Source organism: Ruditapes philippinarum, unplaced genomic scaffold, assembly GCF_026571515.1.
Source record: "Ruditapes philippinarum isolate M1 unplaced genomic scaffold, ASM2657151v2 ctg5680_1_1_1_1, whole genome shotgun sequence".
Taxonomy (NCBI): Eukaryota; Metazoa; Mollusca; class Bivalvia; order Venerida; family Veneridae; genus Ruditapes; species Ruditapes philippinarum.
The window spans coordinates 80,424-100,049 of record NW_026863310.1 but is presented as its reverse complement, the minus strand read 5'-3'; the positions used below and the strand labels follow the sequence as shown (position 1 = coordinate 100,049).

Sequence of the window (19,626 nt, the reverse complement as noted above, 5' to 3'; positions counted from 1 at the left end):
AGGATAACCATTACAAGCTTGTTTAAAACACTTGTTAACATGCTTTTTTTACTACAATAGCATGCTTGTTTACAATAATAACATGCTTGTAAATAACACACTTTTTAATTCAAATCTCATGCTTGTTTACTACAATAATTTGCTTGTTTACTATAATAACATGTTTGTTTACTACAATAATTTGCTTGTTTACTATAATAACATACTTGTTTACTACAATAATTTGCTTGTTTACTATAATAACATACTTGTTTACTACAATAATTTGCTTGTTTACTATAATAACATGCTTGTTTACTACAATAAGATGCTTGTTTACTTCAATAACACAGTTGTTAGCCACAATTAATCAGTTGTTAATTACAATAACATGCTTGTTTAATACTACAGTAACATGCTTGTTTACTAGAATAGCATGCTAGTTTATTATAACATGCTTGTTTACTACAATAATTTGCTTGTTCACTATAATAGCATGCTTGTTTACTATAATAATATGCATGTTTACTACAATAAGATGCTTGTTTACTTCAATAACACAGTTGTTTACAACAATAAAACACTTGTTAATTACAATAATAGGCTTGTTATTACTGTAACAGGCTTGTTTACAATAATAACATGCTTGTTTACTAAAAAAACATGCTTGTTTACTACAGTAACACACTTTTTAATTCAAATCTCATACTTGTTTACTACAATTATGTGCTTGTTTACTACAATAATTTGCTTGTTTACTAAAATAACATGCTTGTTTTCTACAAAAAAACAAACACACTTTTTAATTCAAATCTCATGCTTCTTAACTACAATTATGTGCTTGTTAACAATAATTTGCTATCAAAGGCTTGTTTATAACATAACATGTTTACAAGTATATCAGGTTTGTTTACTCACTATAACACCCTTTTACTAAAATAAAATGCTTTTGTTTATGGCTATAATTTAATAAGCAGAACAAGAGCTGTCGGTAGGACAGCATGCTCGACTATTCTTAGTGCTTGATAGTAAAAAAAATGCCTGATACAGTTACCTTCTCCTGTTTACAGGTTGGGGTCATGATGGTGAACAAGTGTGCAAAGTTTCAAAGCCATATGTCAATGGACTTTGAAAATATTTGAACTATTACAAAAACTTTAACGGTAAATTCTAAGTCGAAAAAGGGGCAATAATTCTGTCAAAATGCTTGATAGAGTTACCTCCTCCTGTTTACAGGTTGGGGTCATGATGTTGAACAAGTGTGCAAAGTTTCAAAGCCATATGTCAATGGACTTTGAAAATATTTGAACTATTACAAAAACTTTAACGTAAATTCTAAGTCGAAAAAAGGGGCATAATTCTGTCAAAATGCTTCATAGAGTTACCCCCTGCTGTCTACAGGTTGGGGTCATGATGTTGAACAAGTGTGCAAAGTTTCAAAGCCATATGTCTATGGACTTTGAAAATATTTGAACTATTACAAAAACTTTAACGTAAATTCTAAGTCGAAAAAGGGGCATAATTTCTGTCAAAATGCTTGATAGAGTTACCTCCTCCTGTCTACAGGTTGGGGTCATGATGGTGAACAAGTGTGCAAAGTTTCAAAGCCATATGTCAATGGACTTTGAAAATATTTGAACTATTACAAAAACTTTAACGTAAATTCTAAGTCGAAAAAGGGGCATAATTCTGTCAAAATACTTGATAGAGTTACCTCCTCCTGTCTACAGGTTGGGGTCATGATGGTGAACAAGTGTGCAAAGTTTCAAAGCCATATGTCAATGGACTTTGAAAATATTTGAACTATTACAAAAACTTTTAACGTAAATTCTAAGTCGAAAAAGGGGCATAATTCTGTCAAAATGCTTGATAGAGTTACCTCCTCCTGTCTACAGGTTGGGGTCATGATGGTGAACAAGTGTGCAAAGTTTCAAAGCCATATGTCAATGGACTTTGAAAATATTTGAACTATTACAAAAACTTTAACATAAGTGGTTACGCCGACGCCGACGCTCGGGTGACTGCAATAGCTCTACTTATTCTTATTGAATAGTCGAGCTAAAAACTTACCATGAGCAGTAACTAAAGACTGCTGGGTAAAACTAACAGTAGATCCTGCCCCATTTCGAGATGAAGTCCATCCTATGTTGAAAATTGACGGCACACCATTGTATGTTCGAGCTAAAGTTACAACAGAACAAGAAAATAAGGCACACAAACCTATAACAAACCTTTTATGTTACGCTAATACAGATGCTGATGCACAGGTGTGTAAAACAGCCACAATATTCTTGAGCTTATAGTTGTGCCAAAAATTATTTTTATTCAAATAAATGAAAATAGAAATTCTAATTTTGAGTGCAACCTGTAAATTCATTATTATTATCTCTAATGTGACAGAAGTGTTTGAAATTATTTTTTGTCCAATAGGATTGCAGTATTTCAAATGAATCGTAACAAATTTACTTGGTAAATCGGCAAACTTTTAATCAGTCTAGTAAATCGACTGTTTATAAAAATAGTTTAAAACACTTAAGCTGGTTAAAATTTATTAGTAAGCATTTACAAAGATAAATTGGTCATGCGTCCAGATGCGCCTGACCAATTTATTTTTGTAAATACATACTAATAAACTTTAACCTATACTTAGCATTTAAATACAAGTCATTCAGTATTATATAGCAACAAACTCAAACACTAAATAAGCCGCGTCACGACAAAACCAACATGAAGTGTTTGCAACCAGCATGGATCAAGACCAGCCTGCGCATCCCTGCGGTCTGATCAGGATCCATGCTGTTCGCTTACAGACCCTATAACAAGTAGAGAAACTGACAGCAAACAGCATGGATCCTGATCAGACTGCACGGATGCGCAGGCTGGTCTGGATCCATGCTGGTCGCAAACACATTATGTTGGTTTTGTTGTTGGCTCAAATATTTTCACATACATTCTTGCATACATATATTATATGGTTCTTTCCTTTGATCTATTTATTAATCTGCAATATGTTTTTAAAGGGATACTTAGGCACATGAATGACAAAACATTAAATTGATCTTATTTATTCAAATCATGTTAAAATGACATTTTTAAAATTTCTAGCATGAATTTCTGTATAAGTACTATACATTTTGGACTTGAAGCGTAATTATATATGAATATGTTGAATGAAATTAAGACGCCGACAGAGTCACCAAGTAGTTTTAAAACAAGTCATGGAACTAAAAAAAACTCTGGAAATTAAAATGGCAGATATTGTGAATATTGTTAGATCGAAATAAGCCATAGTCATAGATTTGGCAGGTATTTTTATGTTTTCATAGTTTTCTATAAGACTTATTGTAAAATCTGAATGTTCTAACCTGACCCATGTGGGTCAAGTTGAGAAACCACCATTTTATTCTTTATAAGGAGAAAAGTTTTGTTCCTGTGATTGTTTAGTGTATTCATTTCAAGGACATTTATAGAATATTGAAAGAAAAATTTAAATCGTAGAAATGAAATTTTGCCTGTGTCTCCCTTTAACAATTCTTTTTTTTTTTTAATTGGGACAAGTTATGAAACAAGAGCTGTCGGTAGGACAGCATGCTCGACTATTCTTAGTGCTTGATAGTAAAAAAAATGCCTGATACAGTTACCTCCTCCTGTTTACAGGTTGGGGTCATGATGGTGAACAAGTGTGCAAAGTTTCAAAGCCATATGTCAATGGACTTTGAAAATATTTGAACTATTACAAAAACTTTAACGTAAATTCTAAGACGAAAAAGGGGCATAATTCTGTCAAAATGCTTAATAGAGTTACCTCCTGCCTGTTAACAGGTTTGGGGTCATGATGTTGAACAAGGTGTGCCAAAGTTTCAAAGCCATATGTCTATGGACTTTGAAAATATTTGAACTATTTACAAAAACTTTAACGAGTAAATTCTAAGTCGAAAAAGGGGCATAATTCTGTCAAAATGCTTGATAGAGTTTACCTCCTCCTGTCTACAGGTTGGGGTCATGATGGTCTGAAACAAGTTTGCAAAGTTTCAAAGCCATATGTCAATGGACTTTGAAAATATTTTGAACTATTTACAAAAACTTTAACGTAAATTTCTAAAGTCGAAAAAGGGGCATAATTCTGTCAAAATACTTGATAGAGTTACCTTCTCCTGTCTACAGGTTGGGGTTCCTCATGATGGTGAAATACAAGTGTGCAAAGTTTCAAAGCCAATATTCAATGGGACTTTTGAAAATATTTGAAACTATTACAAACCTCTTTAACGTAAATTCTTAAGTCGAAAAAGGGGCATAATTCTGTCAAAATGCTTTGATAGAGTTACGCTCCTCCTGTCTACAGGTTGGGGTCATGATGGTGAACAAGTTGTGCAAAAGTTTCAAAGCCATATGTCGATGGACTTTTGAAAATATTTGAACTATTACAAAAACTTTAACATAAGTGGTTTCGCCGACGCCGACGCCGACGCTCGGGTGACTGCAATAGCTCTACTTATTCTTATCGAATAGTCGAGCTAAAAAACAATGCCCATTACTTATTCTTGAAATTTACAAAATCACACTAAATGAAGTCATCTACAAAAAAAATAACTTACTTACCTTGATTGTGATTTTTTTTTGCCTTTGAAAATGAAGAGAAATTCAAGGAAAGATAACTCAAAAGATGAGGCCATCCTTAAAAAAATGTTTGTTTGCAGTAACGCGACCGACTCACAAAATTTGCCCCTACTCAAATTTTTTTTTCATGGTCTGAATAATTTTTTTTTTTTTTTTTGGATCAAAAATTATGCCTTGTGCTTTGTTTTCGTTCTTTTTAAAAGGTTTTAATAGGAAGGGAAATAAAAATGTAGTTCTTATTAAAATTAGGAATTAAGTTATCAATTTATTAATTGTTACCAGGTTATCAAAAGCATATATTGTCCTTTGCATTTTGAAATTCAATGTTTTTTTTGAGAGTAACAGTTCAATAAAAAAAAAAAAAAAAAAAAAAAAAAAATCGACCCTTACCTACCCCACCATTGGGAAAATTCTGGGTCGGGTTACTTGCAACAAACATTTTTTTTAAAAGGATGGCCTGAGATTGCTAAAACCTCCATTTTGTTTTCCCTTAAAATGTCGTCTATTAACATACTTTCAGAATAATTTCCCAAAGTTTTAATAATAAATTCTATTTACAACAGTTTTCTTTCTGTTGATTATGTCCCTTATATTGAAAAACTGTAGCCATTTTTTTTTTGCTGAGTAAATTATGGTGGCAAACCAACCACTGGTCCTGTGATTTTTTCTCAAACTTATTTTGAGAAAGAGGCCTAAGCCTCTTGATTTTGGGAAAAATTAATCCCTAAAATTGCAAAAATTTGGGAAGTAAAAAAGCAGGTTTAGGTCAAGATTTTTGGGAAAACTGCGTGATTTTAATGAAAATTACAATTTTGAAGAGGCCTTTTATTGGAGTCTGTTATATAAGCAGGAAAAATCACTGACTGTAAACAGTCATATGGCATCTTTCCAGCTTGACATGTGGAGGAAGACCATTGGTGCCAATTTGTGCATTATTTGCATTGTCCGAGGCACAAGAAGCGCCTCAGTAGAACCACTCAAATTGATACATCTTAACTAAATCATGTACTTACTTGGAGAACAGATTCCTAAACAATGACATTCACAGACTTAAATAAATTGTGTACTTACTTGGAGAACAGATTCCTCCTGCAGTTCCTGTCTTTGAGCTAGCAATGTATGCCAAACCTAGTACACTACTAGACATCTGTTGAGCTGTAAACAAATGTGCCAGACAAAAGCTGCTGTACTCTGTAGATTCACCAAATGCCTGCAAGAGAAAAAAAAGAACTATAAATAATATACATTTCTTGCATGTTAGACTGGATTTTCAAATATAAATGTGACACCTGTGCTAGAAAATATCTAGAGGAAAGGAAAACACCAATAATATACATTTACATTTCTTACATTTGTGACTGGAAAATGTCATCTTACAATCTGCACTCTCCCAAGATGTGTCACATGTTTTAAGTAAGGTCAGTCCACAGGCTTTATGAATGAGTAACATGCATAGTTAGGGGAATAGGAACAGATTAATTGATGTCTGTCTTATATCAATATTCATGATTCATGATGCTGTTATGAATGATGTTGTAAATTAATATGTTTCTGTGAGAAAATAGTGCAAATTAGAAGTATTTAATATTATTTTTTTAAATTTTTTGAAAATTTTTACCTTAAATTTCCCCAAGGGCAAACCCCTCAAAATCCTTTTTAAATTTCCCCCTAACTTAACAAAACAAAACCCAATTTAAATTTATTGTTTTTAAAAGTCTATTAGTTTCAAACTATAAAGATTTTAAAATAAAAATTAAAAAAAAGAGCAGGAGTTAAAAAGACAATCTTTGGGAATTGGGCGTTTTAATCCCCGCTTTTTTTACAAAAAAATTGCTTTTTTTTAAAGGGGGGTTTTTACCCATGAGATCCCTTTAAAAATAAACTGTCCATAAAACCGCTCAGTCAAAAAAAAATTTTTGTGCTTTGACCCGAAAAGGGGCATAACTCTGTAGTAAAGTAACTCAGTGTTATGGGACCTGTGCCGATTATGTTAGATAATCAAGGAGAACAAACGAGTGAAGTTTCAATCCAGTCCCTTCAGTAGTTTTGAAGATAAATACTTGCATACAAAAACTTAACCAAAATGTGATGGGACAGCAACAGTGACATCAAGGTGTGCACAACAGCTCTCCCTATTCTTCAGTCAAGCTAAAAATTAAGGTCCTGTGTAATGGTGCTTTACACCATACATGTAAAAGAACCAGTTTTTCAATTTTATCCTGACTGGAGTTTATTCTGTATCCACTGGTACTTCTCTAAAAAAATGAAATACTAACAATCTTCTGGGGAAACGCTTATAAATTTGGTTTTTTTATTGGGGGGCTTTACCCGTAAACATTGAAAAAAAAAGAGCCGCGTCAAAGACAAAACCAAAAAGTAAAGGGTTGCCCACCAACAGGAATTTCCGACCCGCCTGGGGCAATTTCCCCGCAGGGCTATCAGGGGTCCATGCTGGGTTTTCTATCAAAATTTCCTTTTAAAAAGTAAAAGGGTTTTTTAAGCGAAAAGCATGGATCCTGACAGACTGTTTCGGATGCGCAGGGGGGGGCTGGATCCATGCTGGTTTGCAAAAGGGTTACGTTGGTTTTTTCGGGGATGTGGCTCAAAAAAATTAAAAACTTCTCTCAGAATTCTTAGGGTTTCCCCAAATTTTTTTTCACTCTGTTTTTAGGGGTAGAGTTATCAGGGCGTCAACCCGGGGGGTGGGTCCCCTCGTTTAAAATACCCTCTGTAAAAAAAGTTAAAACCCTTTTAATTTTTAAAAATGAAATATTTCCCACAAAACCCCATATCAAAAAGATGATCAAAAGATCCGAAAAAATGCCCCTTTTTGTCAAATCAAAGAACCTAAATGGAGTCCCCTTGATATGTTTTTTTTGTTGTTCTGGTCACTGCAATCTTTCATTTGTGTCATAGACTGAATATTGCTTAACTCATTACTGCATGAGCAATTTGTGAAAAAAATGGCTGTTTTTTTTTTTTTATTAAAAAGGGCCCTTTCACAATTTCGAATTTCTAAAAAGAAATTTTTAGGCTGCTTTCAATTTTTCATCAAACTTGGGGACAAATGTTTTATGAATTATAGCCCTTTAAAAGAAAGCTCAATTTTTAATTTTCCCCGTTTTTTCCAATTGTCAAAGATTTGGGGCAAAAATTAAAAATTTTTCAAAAATCACTTATTTTTTTCGTTTATTTTTCCAAACCAATTTTAAAATTTTTTTAAAAACATTTCTCAAAGGGAAAAAAATGTTTGGGGTCTAAATTTGGCAAATTTTTACCATTTGAGGCCTCAAAAAGGGGGAGGGTAAAATGGCGTGAAAAGACGTCTATATGAAAAAATAGGTAAAAAATTAACCCTTAACCAGAAAGAACCGGATATGGCTAGGCATTGCCGCCACTTTGGTATGAAGCCAGACCGTCTGCACTACCAATTTTTTTGTATTTTTATATCTAAAATCCTTTACCTTATGCATGGACTGTTTCCAAATTCATTTTGGGCAAATTTATTACACCAAATTCATTAGGTTAAGATGCTCTGGGACATTAGAGATGTTATAATCTTCATTTGCCTCACAATGAGGCAGACTTAAGAAAAAGTTGGGTTTTTTTAGTTTTTTGCTTAAAAAATTTCCCTAATATGATTTCCTAATTTTCAGAAAATTATATTTTCAGAAATTTAAAAGCATGCATCTTAAATAACAAAAATTTTAATGCAAAAGTTTTTGATTTTCTTGCAAAAACTTCTTTTACAAATTAAACATAAACATTTTCCATTCATAGAAGATAATGACTTAAATCCTAGAGTTAAATTAAGTTACACAATGGAAAAAAGGGGGGGCCAAAACAAGCATAATTCTTTTGATTATAAAAATTTATCTGAAAATTTTTCTTAGCAACTCTTTAAATTTTTAGGGTTTGCTATTCAATAAAACCCTTTATGAAAAATCTGTTGAAATTTATACCCCCCCTGTATATTTTTTTTTAATATCAAAACCCTTTTTTTAATTTTTAAAAATTTCCCGGGAAACCCTTTGAATGGCAGAAATTTTTATTTTAAAACCTTTTTTAAAGGAAAGTTTTAAGGAAAAAAAATGAAATTTTTCCCCCAAAACAATCTTATATTTTATTACGATTGTATGAATTTGGGTTTTTACTGACTAATTCATTAAAAAACCCAAAACTAAAACGCTTAAATTTTTACTAAAATTTAATCTTTTTACTGGGCATTTTAATCAAACAGTATTTAAAAACAAACAGAGTAGGGGGAGTTAAATCTGATAGTTCAAAGGTCATAGATCTATACATGTATGGAATACCACAATAAAAAAGAAAAACTTACGCCTTTGAGTTCGAATCCGTAACCAGTACCTAAAGAGAAGCTGGTTGACCGGTATATTTGGTTTACTCTGTTGATGATTTCTGACTGAAATTTCAAAAATACAAAATAATCATACAATTTGTAAGAAAAAAGACATATCAAATTCCACAAATATCAATTAAAATAAATGCAAAAGCAGTTAGAAATTCCAGCTAAAGAATTATCATTTTAATCATAGAGAATGCAACTAACTACTGGATTATAAAGAATTTTCTAAATCCAAAAAGGGTCATAATTCTGTCAAAGTCCATGCTAGAGTTATGGGCCTTAAATAGTGACCTTCTGTTACTAGTATCCTCTCAAATTAGAGTGTGAAGTTTCAACCAATTTCATTCAGTTGGCGATACCAACCTTCACCAAAGTGTGACACTGACGACTTGAATGAGTACAATAACTCTTCCTATTCTTCGAATAGGTTAATCAAAAATTAATGAAAGGTGACTGTTTTTAAAAGTTTGGGTTTCATTGGATACTCAGCAAAAAAGAACTTTTTTGAAACTCCGGGGTCAAATTGCAGGGTTTTCATTGGTCAGAGTACATTCTGTGATAGGTTTTTTGACCAAAACAAAAACCTGAGATTTTTAATTAGTTAGAAAAATTTTTTTATAATGTCAACCCAGGGGCTTATTTCCAAAATGTTTTGCAAAGCTTAAAATCAATTTTAAAACATACTATGGGTCAAACCTTGATGTTTAATATTTTAAATCACAGGAAAAATTTATTTTAAAATTATGAATTTTTTTTACCAAAAAGTCTAATGTTTTGGGAAAAGGTCCAGTAAAATTGGTTCTTTCCCTTTAAAAAAAGCCAACAAAAATTTAAAAATGGGGATTTCTAAATTTGGGTTTGAAGGGAAAATGTGTTTTTTCTTGAAAAACCAAAAAGGGACTGTGTTTAAAATTTTATGTCAAATATTTAGCATAGTATTAAACTTTAAAAAATAAGAAACTTACAATATAGTTGGCAGTATAATATTTGCTTCCACGTCCCATATGATTGTAGAATTTATAATCGGCAACTACCATCAGCTTACAAGTCTTCTTTTCTGTTGTCTGCCTCTTCTCTCTATGTGATGTATCTAAAAACAGATGTTATTATAAATCAATTTATCACACATCTGTGCCGATTCTGCGACTCCGTAAAAATGGTATTGCACGGCCGTGCATATATTTTGATGTGACGTCATTAGCGTTATACAAACATAGTGTAAAATGACTCTTTTATTACTTTAAACAGTCTAAATTTTGGGTGTGTTATAAATAGAATATTAAATTTGTGTAAGTTCATTACTGAATTTATTGAACTCGTTGAATAAAATAATATTATGCTCGCCAGAGGTTCGCAATAAGTAGTAATTTAATTTTCAACATTGTGCAATAAATTCTCGCAGTATTTTAAACTTAACACTCATTTCAATATCCTCTATTTTTAATAAAAATGATATTCTACACTTTGATTAGCTCTCAGTTCAAATGAACATCGGCTAAGATCTGCTTACTCTAAATCACAGAGCTATTCTATAATTTGGAGAGGAAGCTGTATGACATCTGTATCAAGGATTTATTATCACGCCCAAGCTTCACATTTTTGCAAGATTTAAAGAGACAACATTTGACTCGACAAATTCAAACCCCCGATTTTTTCACACTGCCATGTTGTTATCTGGCAATTCAAAGAAATATATTTTTGGTTGTTATTTTTAATACATGCTGAAAGTTAATAATGAATTTGTTTAAGTTGATAGGGAAACTCCCAAGCTTTACTAGTGGTGGACAACGTACGGTGTAAATCTGAGCATTATATCCAGGTATGAGCTGCTATTGAAGTAGAACTACTGTAAACTAGTTGGAAATCTCAAGCTTAATCTCATAAAAGAAGCCAAAGTACCTGGCAGGATACAAAACATATCATATCTAAACTGTAGAAAGCTTTATAGCTTTCAGTCCAATGTTATAGTGAATAAATAGCTATAATTATTAGATAACAGAATTTTTCCCCCCTTTTTTGACGGGGGTAGGTGTTGTAATATGCTGTAATATTATCAAGCAATATGCGAACCAGTCTGGCTTGACCTTTAAAAGTGATCAATTAACAACGTACCTTTGTCATACTGCTCGAATACAACTTCATCAAAACTTTCCTCCATGTCTGTTACATTTGGATGCACAGATCCACAAAGTGGTGCACTGTAAAATGTTGAAATATTAAAACCCGTTAAAGTTTTAAAAAATAAGCAATTTTTTTTTTCCCCGATAATTTAAAATAAGGGTACAAAGTACATTTTTTGTAAAGTTTAGTTTAAATTTTTAATACATGTTTCCCACAAAATTGGTGTAAATGGTAAAAAACTCATTTCCCCTTTGGGATAACACTGGCTAGGACATTAGAGGATTAGAATACATGGGGTTCTTCCCAGTAGAAGATGAGTCATGCAGAGGCTTTCCATCACAGTCACGGAGCAGTGGGCCATTAAAAGGAAGAGGCCTGAAAAAACCGCAGCACATGCTCCTCATGGCAAAGCTTGCCAGAGAGAGCGTCCGAGTTGGCTCTGGCTAAGAGACCCAATGAATCACCTGGCAGCCATCGAAGACACTAGGGTTTATGGGCTGGATCACAACACTACCTTGCCCCACCATCTAGAGGATGTTTCTGAGATAAGGGGGGCGAAACATCCAGTGACAGATGGGCACTAGGTTGATGATATCTACGTAGTCAGCCAGTGTATCTGTATTTACACATCATTTAGATGCTTTTTTCTTTAATAACTCAATGGGAAACACTACAGTATTTCTATTATAAACAAAAGTCAAACAAGGGAAATCAAAGTGGGGGACTAGGGGAAAAGGGGGTTTTCCCTTTCTGAACCCGGGGAATATGGGGTTAAAGCCTACATGGGTAAAAAACCAAAATTTTTTTTCCCATATGACTTCCATTAGGGGGTTGGGTTCCGGAAACAAACTGATTAAAAAAAGGGTTACAAAAAATTTGCTTAAAAATTTGAGTTAAAAAAATTTTTACCCCAACAGCCCTTTTCACATTTTTCTCCTTTTCCAAACGGGAATTTAATAAAAACACGGGGCAAAAAAGGGAAAAAATTTAAACACACTTATGGCATCAGGAAAAATAAAACCTTAACGCCCCATTTTTATTTCAGCATTTTTTATATTTTAATTTTAAAAAAAAACCGTTTTTTTTTTTTTTTGGGGGGTTTTTTTTTAAATAAATTTTTTTAAATTTTTAATTTTTCGGCTAATTTTTCCCTGTAGTGTTTTAGATTTTAAAAACATAACATTTTTTCTTTTTTTGTGTGTTTTTAAAAAAATTTTTTTTTTTAACTTTTTTAAAGGAGACTGTAGGGGAAAATCATAAATTTGACCCTGCGTCACACAAAACCAACTTTAAGGGGTTGGGACCAGCATGGATCCAAAACCAGCCTGCGCACCCCACCCATCGATAAAGGGATCCATGCTTTTTCGAAAACAAACCAAAACAAGGTAAGGAAATTTAAATTGGGGGATGGGAAAAATATTATATTTTTAATATAAGAAACCAAAAAATATATGACAAATGTGTTTTAAAATGCCCCTTTCCTTTTCTGTATGCAATTTTTGGGGTAGATTTCGGGAATGATTTTAAACTTTTCAAAAATGTTTTTAAACACGGGGCTAAAAAAATAAAAAAATTTTCCATTTTTGAAAAACAATATCCCCAATGATTAAGAAAAAAAGTGGGGGTTGGGTAAACCAAAAATTTTTAAAAGGGAAAAAAGGGGGCCCCCCCAGAGAAATAATTTATCAAATTTAAACCTGAAGTATTTTTAAAGAAAGGGTTTTTCCTTATTCCAAAGAAATTTTTTTAAAAATGAGTTGAGGGGAAAAAAAAATTAAAATGCAAGAAAAAAACCAGGCATAATTTGTCAAAAATTCATAAAAATTTTTCCCTTTTTCTTTCTCAAAGGGGCCAAAATTTAAAACCCAAACAATTTTAACCCCCCCACCCATTTCCCATCCCCCCCCCCAAAAAAAAATAAAATAAAAACATTGGATGGTGCAATCAAAATTTTAACAAAGAGTTTGACACTGACTCAGTTTTGTAGGAAATAGCTTCTCTATTTAAATATTTAAACAAAGGGGCCATGATGGCCCTGAGGTCGCTCACCTGTATATAGCCCCCCCAACCCCCCACCCAACGTTGCAGGGCAAATTTAACCCTAAGGGGCTTTTCTTTGCACAAAACTTGGTAGACACCCATAAGATGTTTCAATGCTAAACATCTAAGCTCTAGCTCATTGGCTTTTTAAAAGAAGATTTTTTAAAGTTTTTACTATACACATATAGTTAAAAAAACAATGACACCCCTGGGGCCGGGCCAGTTTTGACCCAGGGCTTTTTATTTGAACAAATATTTGTAGACATTTACTAGAAGATGTTTCTTGCTTAATATCTAAACTCTAGCTATTTGGTTTTCTCAAAGAAGATTTTAAGTTTTTGCTATACACATATAAAAGAAAATTTCAATGACCCCCGGGGGGCGGGGCCAATTTTGACCCCAGGGCTTTTTTTGAACAAACTTTGTAGACACTCACTAAAAGATGTTTCATGCTTAATATTTAACTCTAGCTATTTGGTTTTTTTTCAAAGAAAGATTTTTAAGTTTTTGCTATACATCATATAAGGAAAATCAATGACCCCCGGGGCGGTGCCAATTTTGACCCCAGGGCTTTTATTTGAACAAACTTGGTAGACACCTATTAGAACAATGTTTGATGCTAAATATCTTAGCCATAGCCTCTTTGAGTTCTTTAAAAGATTAGATTTTTAAGTTTACAAATATGCATTATAGGGAAAATCAATGACCCCCCGGGGCGGGGCCAATTTTTGACCCCAGGGCGCTTTTATTTGAACAAACTTGGTAGACACTTATTAGAACATTTATGCTAATATCTTTAGCTCTTAACTCTTTGGTTCTTTAAAAGAAGATTTTTAAGTTTTTACTATATGCATATAGGGAAAATCAATGACACCCTGGGGCAGGGCCAATTTGACCCCAGGGCTTTTTATTTGAACAAAACTTGGTAGACACCCATTAGAACATGTTGATGCTCAATATCTTAGCCATAGCTCTTGAGTTCTTTGAAAGAAGATTTTTTAAGTTTTTTACTATAATGCATATAGGCGAAAATCAATGAACCCCCGGGGTGGGTGCCAATTTTGACCGCCAGGGCTTTTATTTGAACAAACTTGGTAGACACCATTAGAACATGTTTCATGCTAAATATCTTAGCTCTAGCTCTTTAGAATCTTTAAAAGAAGATTTTTTAAGTTTTTTACAATATGCATAAGGAAAATCAATGACCCCCCGGGCGGGGCCAATTTTGACCCCATGGCTTTTATTTGAACAAACTTGATAGACACTCACTAGAAGATGTTTTCATGCCAATTTCTAAGCTCTAGCTCTTATGGTTTTTAAAAGAAGATATTTAAAACGTTTTTCTTTTTGGTTGCCATGGCAACCAGAGTTCTGCATGGGATTAAATTCTTTGAACAATTTTTAAAGGTGACCACTAAAGGAACATTCCTGTGAAGTTTGGATGAAATTGGCTCAGTGGTTTATGAGGAGATGTCATTTAAAGTAAAAGTTTACGGACGGACGATGGATGACGGACGGACGATGGACGGACGGACGACGGACGAAAAGCAATCACAAAAGCTCACCCTGTCACTTTGTGACAGGTGAGCTAAAAAAACAATTCTAACAGTCTTCCATTATTTTTATAAACAACCTTACCTCAAGGGTAAACTCTTCTCCATTTGAAGTGAAAACCCCTGTAACAACATTGTTTTCATCAACATGCAGAGCTGCCCGTGATCTAGCATCCCCTAGTATAAAAAACAACAACAAAATAAGCATTATGTATTACATATGGGAAGACATTACCTTTCTATTTATCTCTCAAACACTATTGTAAGTGTAAAATGTAGTAAAAATGCAAAACGTTAATATTTAATTTAGTCGAAATACACTTGTGCAAAATTATTTTAGGCTGGGGAAGTTATATTTTTGTTTTTACAGGCATTGTCCATGACTATACGGGACAGCCCTTGATCAACCTCACAGAAATAAGATACTTTATTTCCTTATTGTTAAGCACAAAAATGAGAAATACACTAGTTTTATCTTCAAGTAAAAGGTAATTTTATAGCTATTTATTATTATAGTAGTAGAACTATTTTTTATATAGAGAGCATGACCGACCTAATAAAATTACCTTTGTATGCATTTGACATATTTTTTGGAATGTTTTTTTTTTAAAGCATACAAAGGAGATTTTGTTACTTCAGTCTACATTTAGACACCTATATAACTGGTATCCAAAGGGGGAATAATTTCATGCTAGGTTTAGTAAAGTTATGGCCATTGACTGCCATTTGCATGTGATACAGGTTCAAAGAAATACTTTTAAAATTTATGGATATGATAGAACTTGCATACAAAAGCTCAATATTGATGTTCACAATGTTAATGATAAAAACTGTCAAACTCAAGAGTTAGATTTCTAGGTCTTAAACAGTGATCTAAACTTAAAATCCTAAATACATGTGTAAAGTTTTAATTATTTGATATCATCAGTAATTAATTAGATATGTAAAAACCTTTACCAACTATTCTCCATACAGACAATGTAGTTTAACATGTTTTAACGGTATACAAAATTTAAAAAAAAACTATAATTACCAACAACATGCCCTGATAAAAAGTTTTTCTGATCAAAACCATTCAACTGTTCCTTGGAGTTGTCACTGTGGATTATAGTTACAGAAAAGTCTGGACTAAATAAATCAAGGCTGGGTTTAAGTTCCAATGTGAAATTCCTGAAAAAGAAACAAAATTTGATATTGGTTATTTTTCACTATCTGCTAGGAAATCTCTTATAGAATGTTATCTGGACATTTTCTTTTGGTTGGGTTTATTGTTGTACCAACACAGTAAAGGTCATAATTGGCAACTATACTGGTCTTTACAATCTTTACTGGTAGAGGAAGACCTAAGGTGCCCATTCCATGCATAAGTATTTCAGACTTGAACAGGCTCCTGAGTGGAACCATCAAAGTTCTATAACCTGGATAAATAGCTTCCTCACAAAAAAGAATCCAAAGTAACTTATCCGGACATAAATATATTTTAAATTTTAAAAGAAATGTTAATACTACTTCTCTCTGTAATATATGGATGGTGCATTATAAATGTGAATTTAGAGAACATAAGTTTTGTAAGGTATTTTGTAAAACATCTAAAAAAAACTATGATGATTTACACGAAGTTTACGGTTATGAAATTTTCATTTGGACATTTGAGGATGAAACATAATTATGGTAACCACCAATCATGTGTCTCACTTCAGAACAATATAATGTAGAAATGCACCTCTCCAGAGTTTAGGGTGCAATTGCTACCCAAAAAGTTTTTTTTTCCTACCTGTCCTTGATTAGACAACACTTTTGTTTAATTGTACCAAAGCAGGGATTTTTTCCAGGATTTTGGGAACATGACCCATACCTATGTTTGCCTAAAATAATGCATGCCTTAAATTTTGTAGCAATTAAATGAATGCTAAAAATCACTGCCTATGATGGCATCTTCAAACATTTAACCACCGTAACACGGTGAAGAAGCCCTTATTTTCAAAGACTTAATTAGTCTTTATTCAATATTTTTATTTTGTTACTTTGAACTGGTGATTTTTTCCTGTGGATTGGGAAAATAATATACTACTTTCAATTGGGAATATGACCCAATGACGGCTATAATATAAGCCCCAAAAAATCCCTGCAAAGTATTGTAAGATTTTGCACAAGAACATAATGGCATCCTTTAAAGTCTAAAAAACAATGCACAAGCAAATCTTCTACAACATAGAGATTGGAACAAGAATAAAAATAGTGTATTATAAGTCTTATTTCAACTGTAATAAATCATAAAATCTGTCAAATCTAAGTGACATGTGGATACTTACTGTCCAAAAGCTGTTAGTGTAAGACGTTTAGAGTGAAGACTATCAGTTATATCTCTCTTTGATAATGTATGCACTGATACTTCTTTAATAATATCATAGTTGTGGAATTTATCATCCAGACTACCTGTAACAATAAATAAATACACGCATTAAATTTTATTCCACATTCTATGACTTATAGGGACAATTTTAATAATTCTGTATCATTTTTAAATGTTAAGCATACATACATGTAAGGAAGCTCCTGCTTTTTACAAAAACTATCAAGAAAGAGTCAAAATCATGGGCAGGTTATGTAACTTATAAAATGAACTTAATTTAAGACTCTGAATACATACAAAAGTGGATTCACAAACTTTAACGCAGAATTTAATAGGGGCCACAATTCAGTCAAAACAATGCTTAGAGTTTAGGCCTCCAAAAATAATATCAAAGCATAATGTGTCACTGAATCTTAAGTACTTGATGAGATATAAAATTGTACAAGCTACACTCCAAAATTTAAGGAAAATTTAAATTCTAAACTTAAAAGAGCAGGATACCTTTATTTGCGATATTGTTTAACAGATAATCTAAAGGTAGGTCATCTTTATTACGCATTGTGGCAGCTGTATCAATGAATTACAAGGTGAAATCTGTATTGCATTAAGATGTATTGCCATGGTTACAATTTCTTTCAAATACAAACATTGAGGACAAGGCCATCAAAGTTTAAGTCAATTATTCCCGATAGTATATTTGATTATTTAAGTTATATGTGATGCCATACATATTCAAATGGTAAGGGTCTGTCAGCCTGTGACATTTTGTTCATAAATTTGGACCATAATTAATGATATACATGTACTTAGCTCTGAGCCCATTTTTGCTTTGTTCTCTTTATACGTTAGAAATTAGAGGACAAATTTCAATATAGTTGGGGAATATGTCATGATATTGAATTGTTTACTAATTATGGGAGATAATATGTAAGTGGCCAGACATGCAGCTCAGTCGGTTTAGCCGCAGTACAGTATTGCAAGGGTCCTGGATCCAGGTCAGGCTGCCATTTTTTCTCACCCTGTGACATGAGCATACAAAATTGGCTCATGGACAATGATTAGGATTCAAACTTTGTATTACAATCGAATGAATCTTGCACTAAGTTCAAATAAAGTATGGAGAAGCCTTGCTTTTTGGTTAATCCTTTTAGTTAATTAAAGCAGCATGATATGTAAACACTGTGAGCACATTGAATGTTTACTACTCAGGTTATGTTAGGGCATACCTGAAATAAAACAAATATTATGTAGTACTTTGTACAGCTAAGTAAATAAATTGCTCCAAATTTTGCAATTTTTTCTGGCCTCAGTTTTTGCGATAATTTACGGAATTTAAACAGTTGGAGCATAATGCAAATGACGAGTATCAGTTTTAAACTTACTTTCTGCTATGCATAGAAAAACTGTTCCAAAAATAAGAGTAGTAAGCTTCATTTTCTGGAAATATATTGAAATTTCCCGGTTTATTTGTGTTGGGAATGTAAACAATTCATAACATGATTGGTAACACGCGTAGACGCTTGTTTTATGACTGAATATTATTTTGCGGCAACTAAACCAGTCTGCGGATCCCATTGGATGCAACTTACAATATTATATTGCAATATGTTTTCAGATATCCCAATATATTGAAGCTATAAACTTTTAATAAAAACATAATATTCTATTGAAGATATAAGTGTAGATCTTTTCATCTTGTATTATGTTGACTTCAAATGTTTTCATCTTGTATTATGTTGACTTCAAATGGCATTTACATTAAGTTATTTAAACTTCATTATTTACAATGCCTTTTTAACATATATAGCGGGATCTTTTATTGAAGGGCCTTTGAAATAACATTTTATGGGACATAATATTAAAAGATAAATTCAATAAGTCAAGGTTCTGTAGGTCTTACCTTTGACATTCAAGTATTTTTATAGTTCAGAATATATCGCAATATACAACTGGCGATATAACCACCTCTATGTACATTGTGCACAATCAATTGAGCGTAGCCTATCAAATCACTGTGAGGAGTTTGTGCTATGATGATACGCATGCATGCTCTGTCCTCTGGTACTTGACATTAGCTCTTATAAAACACTTGTGCAGTAAACATTAAAAGCTAGAAACTATCCTATAGGGTCTGTGTTATCAAACAATCCCTTGAAGGGTTTTGTTCTTTTTAGATTACATTTTGCGACGAGGATTAATACAATTATAACGCTTTTTTCTTTTTCTAGTTTTGATTTTCATAGCATCAAACAAATTTTAAAGTTTTTACATCTCACTCCTTGAGATTTTTTTTCTCCTATATGTATGTCAAACTGCGGGAACTGCGGAAGTACTGTTATTTTACTTACACAGATTTTTATTTCATGAAAGCCTTGCTGTTCACCTGATGATGTTACTTCATGGAAGTCTGTAGGTCAAATCTATGTTTAAAAAATGCCAGTTAGAAAAGTGCAATGGTCTAAATAGAGTAGAAAGTCCGGATTTTTCATTTTTTTATTTTTCTTTTATTTTATTTTTAATTTTTCAAACTCCACGTGGAAATGTTTCTTCGACCGACGTTACTGGGAAAAAAAAAACACACAGAAAAAAATGCATTA

The 19,626-nt window shown here is 32.6% G+C and overlaps 1 protein-coding gene across 1 annotated transcript in view; it reads right to left on the bottom strand.

Moving 5' to 3' along the window:
• Positions 1-18,808, bottom strand: part of LOC132721796 (disintegrin and metalloproteinase domain-containing protein 17-like) — a 35,440-nt gene extending 16,632 nt beyond the window's left edge. Inside the window, exons 1-9 of the mRNA XM_060706172.1 lie at positions 18,412-18,808; positions 16,989-17,112; positions 15,710-15,846; positions 14,757-14,853; positions 11,075-11,160; positions 9,928-10,052; positions 8,936-9,019; positions 5,668-5,806; positions 2,050-2,160 (exon numbers count right to left, since the gene is read on the bottom strand). Coding sequence (XP_060562155.1) covers positions 2,050-2,160; positions 5,668-5,806; positions 8,936-9,019; positions 9,928-10,052; positions 11,075-11,160; positions 14,757-14,853; positions 15,710-15,846; positions 16,989-17,112; positions 18,412-18,604 — 1,096 coding nt within the window. The 5' untranslated portion in view covers positions 18,605-18,808. The remainder of the gene's footprint in view (positions 1-2,049; positions 2,161-5,667; positions 5,807-8,935; positions 9,020-9,927; positions 10,053-11,074; positions 11,161-14,756; positions 14,854-15,709; positions 15,847-16,988; positions 17,113-18,411) is intronic.
• Between the last annotated feature and the right edge of the window lie 818 nt (positions 18,809-19,626).